This window comes from Saccostrea cucullata, unplaced genomic scaffold (genome assembly GCF_032062105.1).
Source record: "Saccostrea cucullata isolate Sc308-1 unplaced genomic scaffold, CSIRO_AGI_Scuc_v1 ctg10590, whole genome shotgun sequence".
Classification (NCBI taxonomy): domain Eukaryota; kingdom Metazoa; phylum Mollusca; class Bivalvia; order Ostreida; family Ostreidae; genus Saccostrea; species Saccostrea cuccullata.
The window spans coordinates 12,794-23,376 of NW_026924575.1; the positions used below are offsets into that span (position 1 = coordinate 12,794).

At 31.2% G+C, this 10,583-nt stretch overlaps 1 protein-coding gene across 1 annotated transcript; it reads left to right on the top strand.

The window, feature by feature from the left end:
- The first annotated feature begins 2,698 nt into the window (after positions 1-2,698).
- Positions 2,699-9,715, top strand: LOC134266744 (leucine-rich repeat-containing protein 3B-like). Its single transcript, XM_062748968.1, has 2 exons — positions 2,699-3,010; positions 9,523-9,715. Exons 1-2 carry the CDS (start codon positions 2,832-2,834, stop codon positions 9,596-9,598), a joined length of 255 nt encoding a protein of 84 aa, XP_062604952.1. The 5' UTR covers positions 2,699-2,831; the 3' UTR covers positions 9,599-9,715.
- The last annotated feature ends 868 nt before the right edge of the window (positions 9,716-10,583 follow it).

Genomic DNA, 10,583 nt, shown 5'->3' on the forward strand with positions numbered 1-10,583 from the left:
CAATGTTCGAGAAAAAGGGACCTGTCGCTATGTCGGTAGTAAATGATAAGCAACTTTGTATATTATATATGGCACACAGTCGTATATATTTTCAAAGATGTAACTCATGGAGGTTAATATATTATGTATCTCGTAAACTATAAAGGGGAAAACTTTCTGATGTATAATCTTTTTAATGTTTAGAAAACCTTTAAAACTGAATAACTTCTCCCACCTCAATCCCCATCAACCAAAAGTTAAACATATGTATAGAAGGACCGGGCTGCAATGAAAACCAAGGTAGAGAAATTGCAGCTCTAGCAAATGCATAATGCTTTTTTAAACAACTTTTTCTTTTTCTAATTTCATAGAATTGCAACCACATCATTAATACCAGTTTAAAAACATGGCCTGAAATCCTCACATCTGAATATCAATGTCGGCAGAATTTACAAATAAACGCCTTTTCACAGGCTTAACAGATTATCGCACCCTTTCGAAACACAGACAGGGATCAAAATAAGAACTTCATCCCTTTGTTGAAGGAAACGAAATATCTAATAATGGTACATGGCCACAGATTGAAGTTTAATTTGGTATGAAAAAGCGAAAGTAATTTCATGAATGCTTGTTTCTGCTGTATACATCTGATTCTACATGTCATGTAACTAGTAAAATACATGCGAGAGTAACATTTTTGCGAAAAAAAAAAAAATAGAACTACAATCCAGAAAATTCAGAGTAGAAATGTTCGAAAGCAAAACATTGTTAGTTTGTGAAGTTGTGGTGGGCAGACTTTAACAGTTGAGCGCACCTGGTGAATAGCAAACATCAACAATAACAGAGCTTGGCCCTGTTTAGTGTTTACAATAACTGTGTGCGTTTTACGGATGTGATCAATTGCTAAAATCTGTACCAACAATTAGCGCGGAATGACGATACTTGTGGAGGGGTTTTGCTTTCTAACATCTCTACTGTGAACAGAATTATTTTTCTGGATTAAAGTCTTAATATTTTTTCATGAATACACAACAAAATTGTCACGTTTCCTAAGTATTAAGAATAAAAGTAAAATTTACGAGATGCAAGAATGTGTCAAACAAATCCATCCAATAAATTTCAATAACTTTAATATGAAACAAAATTTCTAATATAATTTTGAGTGAAATGCTATTAAAATATATAAGTCATGATATTATACAGAAAATATTAACTTCAAATCTGTCTCCATGCACCTATTAAAACTCTTACAAATTGTTTATTGTCCATTGAGTTAAACCGAAACCGTGTGACAGCAGGTGCAGTCCTATTTAACTAAAGGCCTTAACTGTACAGCATATTAGAAATCACTTTTTATTTACGAGAAATTATTTTGCATTATTATGCAACACGGTCTTTTCACAAGGATGTTATTCTGGAATGAATATATTTTACTAGTTACATGTAGCATCGGATGTATACAGCAGAGAAACAAGCTTTCCGTGAAAATATTACCAAATATAGAACTTACAAAAATTAAGTGTAATAGAAAATTGATGATCTCCATAATATCGGAGATATCACCCCCCCCCCCTCAAACTGCTTTTTTATTTCGTAGAAAAAAATGTTTAGTCCATGTATGTTTTAAGTTTTACCTTACCGAATATCTCATATTCAGTGATATAATACTTAGCATTACATACATGTAATTGTACTTAGAATGTTCGTTGGCATTGAACATTCAGAGTTTAATTTACTTTAAGATAAACAATTAAATTTACAGAAGGACTGTAATTATTTTTCAGACATAGTGCCTTTTCCATGAAAACAGTATATATTAATATTTACAGTATAAATCAGAAATCGGAATCCAATGAAAATACGCATATTGTAAAATCCAATTAATCTATCCTAAAACTTTTTTATATGTACATTAGTATTATCATATTTCAGTCATTGACCTTTATTTTTAAATTTTGACCATAATTTCTTTTTTAACCGGAAGAATACTATTTATTGATAATATGTATCTATTTCTCTGTCCCTCTCTCCTTCTCTACCCGTAGGCCTTACATTAAAATCAAATTCCTGATGGTCTTGTCACTACACAAAGTTCATTAGAGCAATTATTTGACATTTAACAACCAATTGACACCTGTAAAAACACAAACACAAAAACAAAAATTAACTTCCCTGTTGTCAATAATAACACTATTTCATTCATAGTTCCTGTCATTTTAAATGTATTTTGAAGTTGTTATGAAATTTGATATTGCAATGGCCGATTTATTGTTGATCATTTAAAACATGTATTATCCGTGGCAGATCAAATATAAACAGTAATGATTCATGTTTTTTTCTTCGTTTAATGTATTTCAATTGTGGCAAAAATATATATAAAAACAGTATCTTGATTAACAGAGAAAATGTAATTGTAAGATTAAACATATCATGGGAAATGTTCATCAACGTCATTTAATTCTTTCTGTCTAATACTAGACTACAATGAAATCATTTCTTTTTATCTTTAGAAAAAAATAATTATATAAGATTTACATTTTTATTTTTTTTTTTATTTTTTTTATTATATCTGTATTTAATTCATTGATACACTTGAGCATTAAGTCCATAACCAATCAATCTTTGAAGTTTTAAAACATGTGATTCTTTTTATCTACATCATGTATATACGTAGTACTGTCTAAAGTGAAACTAATATATACTTCATGAAAGCGTCAATTTCTGAAACACAAATGCCATTATTGAAAATGTTTCCGCATTAGATTAACCCAGAGAAATTTATTATCACGTTAATTGAAACGTTTGCTGAGTGATAAAGAATTCATGGGGAACATATCGTTTTGATTCCCAAAATGACTCTGATTGTGTGGACGTTAGTTCTCTGTGTTCTAATGTACGGACCTGTGACTGAGGCTTGTCCTAGTGGATGTATATGTGAGAGGAGTACCTCCTGTAATGGGACAGATGTATGGTGTTATAATAGAAGGTTAACTGAAGTACCTACCAACATCCCCACAGATACATGTGAATTGTAAGTAACTGATTCAAGGCATTCATAAGTAAAACAAACCATGAAGATATATTCCTGTATATTACTTTTGAATCATATTTTATATTCAAAGTGATGTTAATTTATAATAGCAATCAGTTTGATTTAACGTGATGAGCATATTGTGATTAAAAACTTGATATATAAAGCATAAATAAGAGATCTCTTAAAAATGAGTTTAGTTTAATTTAACATAATGATAATATTGTGATTGAAAACTTAAAATAATACATAAATAAAAGATTTTTTTTTAAATATGACGATAATTGGAGCTGCCTGTATGTGAAAGTTTATAAGGCATAAATACCAGTTTGTATATGTTCAGGTACATTAGCAATAAAACTAATGTCAATTTCTCTATTAAGTGGTATTGAAGGTAAATATATGAAAAAAAAAATGATTAAGGTTTAATGAAAATCTGTCAAGAGCATATAGACTGGAATTGCGTACAATTTTTTTTTCTGATGTACTGTTACTGATAGTCGTTCCAGAGTATCATTTTTGAGAAATATATTATAATGTAAAAGTTTCTTTATAAAATTATATTATGGCTGTTATACTCTGAATGATCGTACTCTTAAAAGAGTTAGAAGAATAGTAATATAACAAAGGAATGGGAAATATACAAGAGTATTTCAACTCTATGTTTGTACATGCTTCTCCTTATTCATTATTATGAAACCCCTTTCAGTTAGAAAGTTAATGGAGATCTTCTTTTCAATGATGGAGAAGAAAGGGATCGTTTCATAAAAGTTCAACATAACATTATTAAGAACAGAAATTTCAAATTTGCAAAATCTCTTGATTGCATCATTAGATAAGTACCATAACGATGTCTGGTGCTGTTTATACCCCAATTCAAATATTCATCAAATATCTATAATTAGAGTCAGACTCTTGACTTTCAATACCAACATTAACTTTAAGGAATGCTAAATTAATATATTCCTTGTTACAGTCTTTTTTATTGATTTTAACCATATCTAATTTATCTTTCTTTCCAATAATACGTAAACTAATTATAAACTAAAAACAATAGCAACATTCCACTGAAAAAAATATTTGATAGCTAATAAATTAGGAGCATTGATTTTGAATTATAATGATTGCGATCATAATTACAAATACGATTATGAATCGTTCTTGCATAATATTTGTTCATGTATAAAAAGTTTAACAAAAAACAATTTAACGTAATGAACGGTAAAAAAGGCAAAAAAAAAACTATTGAAATAATACCTTTTATGAGCATATCAAACATGGACCTTCATTACATTAGAGGTGATCATGAGGTCTAGTTCAATGGAGGTGTTTAAACATTTGATCCATCGTTTTGTTTAAAAATCGGTCTACGCATAATACATTCTTGAAAAATTTGAAACTATTTTTGTACATTTTATTACTATTAAAAGATTTTCCACAAGAAATTTAGTTTAACTAAATAAAATAGATATTTTTTTAATCATGAAGAGCCCTCCCAGGTCATCCACATTTGTCATTAAAGTAAGTCAAATTATAGGATGATGATTGAGCTTCAATTTCGATATCGAGTTGACCAATCTATCAGTTAATCTTTGACTAATCTCATGAATCCACTAAACAAAACAAATTATGTGAAGGGCATTAAACTCTGGTAAAATTATAGGTGGAATCAAGTGCCACGGAGGAGTAATCATTCCGTCTTGACTAATCTGAACCATCATCAGCCCTAGCTATTTATGAGTAATGACTGTTATGAGCATATCTTACTTTTCTGAATGGTACAGGTTTTATTTTTGTAAAAAATGTTTATATAGTTGACTGTGTATTGTACATCTCTAGAAATCTTGGAGGGAAAAATAACGTTTGAAGATAATGTCTTTGAACGTTTGATAAATTTAGAGATACTAAAAATAAGTTTTTAAAGAGTCGTATAACTGATATCAGTAATGTGTTCACATAAGGACCCTATACAATCCCTTTTCATCAGAATATAAAAGATATAAAAATACATAATTAAAATGCAAGTTTCTTGTCGCTATTGTGGCACAGTAGTTAGGGCATCTACTCTAGAGTCTAAAGTAATGAGTTAATCGTTACATCGCCGGTTCGAATTCACCGGTAGAACATGGAGACCGGTCTTTCGGATGAGACCGTAAAAAAAGCTTAGGTCCCGCGTCGCAGTCGCTGCTGGCAAGAAAAATGTCCCTTACTGCTCAACGGCCGTAATTGTCGAATATATGACAAAATGTTCAGCTCTCTACCGGTGTTACGTTGAATTTTGACCTGGGTTGAAAATTGACCCGGGGATCATTTTTCAACGTTGAATTCTGATGCCAAAGGTGTTGAATTTAGACCCTAGTCCGTTGAAAACTGAGCCGGGTCGTGGAATTTTGATCTTGAAACCGGTTCAAAATTCAACAGCATAAAAGCACATATTTATGACTTGGTTTTCACAACTGTGATTTAATCCATAGGCGTCGGGAACGGTGGGAGGGGGCTAGGGATGCTTACGCCTTTTTTGCAAAGATAGACATATTATAGGCATTGAACAATGTGAAATTGGTTTAGTCCCCCCCTGCTTTCAACAGGCACCTTACAGTGTAGTCAAAGAAAGAAGAGTAAGTGGTAGTGTTTTAAAAAAAATTGGATCCTATCCTCCCAATAGGATTTTCGGGTTTGAACTACTAGTTTCGACAATGGACAAATTTTTTCTTGTCATTTTTTTTTCAGATTTGAATTTTTCTTTCTTTTTCAATTAGCCCCCTTCCCGCGCAATTTCAATTTTCAACACCAATGTAATCAATGCACACTTAATTCAGTACTTCAGTTATATTCTTGAAATAAAATGATTTATAAAATACCTTAGATTTCAAAGTTATATGTAGCTTAAAATCGCAATATTCTGTGTTATATTTATTTAAAAAGAAGTACATTTGTATATGTAAATCCTGAATATTAGTAAACATGGTTACACATTATACAATTTAGTCCATAAATTTGTTTATTCATAATTTCTTTTTGCTAACAACACTTCATTTATTTCAATTTTAAAATTCCTAATATCAGTAGTTGGTAAATGATGTGAGTTTAACGCATGATGCACGTAAGTTTTAATGCTTATTTAGTAATGCACAACATTTTTATAACTTACAACGTCTAACTTTAAAACGGAATTTTTTTCAAAATAAAAGGTTTAGTGATCTTTTTCGCATAGTTAATCAAAGAGTTCAAGAACGAACCTCACAATTGATACATATTTATTTTGTTAAGTAGAGGATGTAAAAGGGTGGTGATTTCCCCTTTTCGGATTAGTACCATGTATATTTGAAGAATTTTTTTTTGCATTCGTGACTGGGCTGTTTTCTTCATTTTTGTAGATTTTTTTTAATCAAAAAATGTTTGCATTAGATACAGAACCCTGACTTTCAGCGTTATTTAATTTTTGTAATAAAGAAGCCAAAATATAACATTGAACCCCTCCCCCCCCCCTACACAAAACGGGGAAACACGGGATAGTTTGTGAGGAATTTTTGAAGCAGCCCTTCCATCAAATTAGAGAAACATGGTTTGGTTTTCAACATTGGCTAATTTCCCTTTCCACTTTTTGTTTACTTGCTTGTTTATGTTTTTTGTCTCAATATTTCAGAGGGTTTTGACACCATACCCCCGCCTCCGAGAAAAGCTTTAGGATCCTCTCTCTCTATCTCTCTCTCTCTCTCTGTTTCGTTGAAGAGGAATGCGATTTTTAGTTGTTGAGGTCAATAGAAGTTGCAGGGACGGCGTTTTTTTCAATTGTTGATATCAAAGATGGTGGGAAGTGCAGCTTCTATTCCATCCCAAACTCTAGTCCTCATTCTCAAGGTTATGCTCCGAAAACGATCGATTTTTAGGCCGAGGCAGGCTACTGACAGATAAGTTTGTTACAGGGATTTCACCAACCTTGTTTAAAGTCAGCATTACTTACATGTTATGGTCGCAATATTGATCTTTTCACAAATATAACCTATCATTGAATTCATTTTGACCGATGTGTTTCATTCTAATTTTTAGGCTTTTGATTTTGTTAATTTTTATACTGAATATGACTAGATGGGATGTTCTGCCCACCTGACCAATATAAAATTATACAGGGCTCACTTTCTAGACACCAGATATCCAGGATTTTTGTTTTATGCCCTATTTTGCTTGTGTACTGATCAAATTGTACATATATACACGGGATGATAGGTTTATTTCTATTATTCTTGAAAAGGGGAAAAAAAATGAAACCGAAATATAAAAAATATATAAATCCCATAAAACATCGTCCCACTTCAAAAACATGTTCAAACTCTGAGGTGGGGTCAATTTTCAACAGGGTCTATTTTCAACTTCTTGAGGTCATCGGGGATAAGAAAAAAAATATCAAGCTGTTGAAAAATGACCCCGGGTATAAATTCAATGACTTTAGGTCTCAATTTTAAACGGAGAAAAAACACCCCTGGTTCAATATTCAACGTTGAAAAATGACCCCGGGTCAATTTTCAACTGGGGTTAATATTCAACGTTACACCGGCAAGCGGTTACGTCCACTTCGCCTCGATCAATATTGACTTTTTATCTGATGAAAAAAAAAACATATTCACCATCGAAGGAGTCCATAATTGTTTTTTAGTCAGGATTTGATAAATAAGACATTCAAAACTGTCAAACGATTCCATTTCTATTAAATGGAATGAAATTTGGTCATAGAAAATTAAATACAATGTCCAGAATACGACTTAAAAGATAAATAGTTTACTTTTGCTGTATGTTAGACATCACAGTAATAAGTCCTGCAATAGACTTCCTAAAAATTTATCATGCTCATAACTTTAGCATGCTCCGGCCGTTGCAACCATTGTTTTTCAACCTTATTTGACGTATTTCTTACGGAAGCGTATTAGTGCCACGCAATATTTTATTAAAGATGAAAATTCCAACTTTAAAGTTGGAAATTCCAACTTTTAAGTTGGAAATTCCAACTTTAATTTTGGTATTTCCAACTTTAAAAATGGTAATTCCGCCTGTAAAGTTGGAAATTCCAACATTAATCTTGGTAATTTGAAATGAAATCTTGGTAGTTTCAACTAAAATCTTGGTAATTCCAACTTTAATTTGAGATTTCCCCCTTTTTATTTTAGTTTTTCCCTTTTATTTTAAATAATTACCTACTTTATTAATCTAAATGTAATACACTGGAATAGACTGGTTATCAATAAATTTTCGCAACCTAGATGAGGTGGGGGGGGGGGGTTGTTGCAGAAGAGAGGCTCTTTAAGAAGGGCAGATGGGTCCATATGGTATAAAACTTGAATTATGTTTAATAAAGTCAATATATACATTGAAATAAACTGGTGAGCACTTTTTATCTGTGTCAGTTTATTTGTTCAGTGTCAAATTTTTATTGATTAAAAATAAATGTATGTTATCGCTGCTGTAGGATCCCATTTTATGTTAATATCAATTTCTTAAGTTATCTTAAATCATAAAATTCTTTCTTTGGTTGATCGTACGGGAATTATTGTCGCAGCTGTTGGAGGAAAACATACATAACCGTCGTATAAAGAAACTTTCAGTCAACTCCGTAAATAATAGGATTTCAACCTTGGACATTTGAAAAAAAGAGAACATATCAATTCTGTATATGGAACATAATATTTTCAATTTGGAGCACTATCAACAACCAACTACCAATATTATCTCTCTGCACCTTATTGTATTATTTGTTGAGGAGGGGGGTCGGCAAGCCCCCATGCACCCCCTCCGGCTCCTACGGCCATGAACAATAAAATTATTCCTTCTAAAATCATCATTTCATAATAAAATTGTATCTTTCCATTTTAATTTCATATATAAAACGTAACATGATTTAAGCTACAAAGTATCTCAGACAATATAATACATAAAGCCGAAAAAAGTTGGAAAAGCCAAGTTTAAAGTTGGAATTACCAACTTTAAAGTTGGAATTACCAAGATTAAAGTTGGAATTCCCAATCTAAAGTCGGAATTACCAACTTTAAAGTTGGAATTACCAACAACTTTTAAGTTGCAATTAAAAAATTTAAAGTTGGAATTTCCAAGATTAAAGTTGGAATTTCTAACTTTCAAGTTGGAATTGCCAACTTTAAAGTTGGAATTACCAACTTTAAAGTTGGAATTACCAACTTTAAAGTTGGAATTACAAACGTTAGAGTTGGAATTACCAACTTTTAAAAATATTTTGCGTGGCAATAATACGCTTTCGTAATTTGTTGTGAGGTCAAAATTCCACTTCAAGAGCATTGATCCTCTGATGCATACGTCTTGAAATCCGGTTAATATGCAGTCGCTATGTTATGAACTGTTTTGCTTTTGTATAAATTATATTTGGATTATAAATAGACTATATAATAATAATTGATGTTTTATTGTATTATAAGTTTATAGTTAAAATATTGAAGAAATCTCAGTAAAAAAATCACTGATAACACGTTTACGGTAACTTTTTTCAGGCATCTCGATAGGAATCAGATAACCACATTGGGAGACAATGCCTTCGACGGCCTGGTAAATTTAGAGACACTGTAAGTATATAGAATTATATTAATGAGTATGTTCTGAAAAGATAACATATCATATTCAAAATATAAAATAACATGGGGAAAATACAATGCTCTTACCAAGAATTATACAATTAAATAATAAGCTTGAAAATCGATTTTAATTTTCATTGAAATTAGAATTGATATTTGTCTTCTTCAATAAACCCAGTAACTTTAAACGTCGGTATATAGAACAATCATTTTCAAATCCGAATTTGAACAATTTCATATTAAATGTAACTAAATGAAACATAAAGAGACAGTATAAATAAATTTGACAGAAAAAATTACAGAATAATTATACATGTAGTAAAATATATGCGATAGTAACATTCTTGCGAGAAAAAAAAATAAAACTACAATCCAGAAAATCCAAAGTAGAAATGTTCGAAAGCAAAACATACACACAGTATATTGTCAGTCGGTGCTGTTGTGGTGAGCAGACTTTAACAATTAAGCGCACCCGGTGAATCGTAAACATTAACATTAACAGAGCTCATGCCCTGTTTAGTGTTTACAAAAACTATGTGCGTTTCACGGATGTGATCAATTTGCTAAACTCTGTACACAACAAATAGCGCGGAATGACGATACTTGTGAAGGGGCTTTGCTTTCTAACATCTCTACTCTGAATATAATTATTTTTCTGGATAAAAGTCTAAAACAGATTTTCATTAATACACAACAAGATTGTCATTTTTCCTAAGTATTAAGAATAAAAGTAAAATTTGTTATTGTCCATTAAACCGAAACCGTGTGACAGCAGGTGCAATCCCAGTTATCTAATGGCCTTAACAGTACTGCATATTAAAAAAATAATTACTTTTTTTACGAGAATTTTTTGGCGTTATTATGCAACACGGTCTTTTCACAAGAATGTTATTCTGGAATATATTTTATTAGTTACATGTAGCATCGGATCTATACAGCAGAGAAACAAGCTTTTGTGAAAATATTAGTCTCGCTATTCA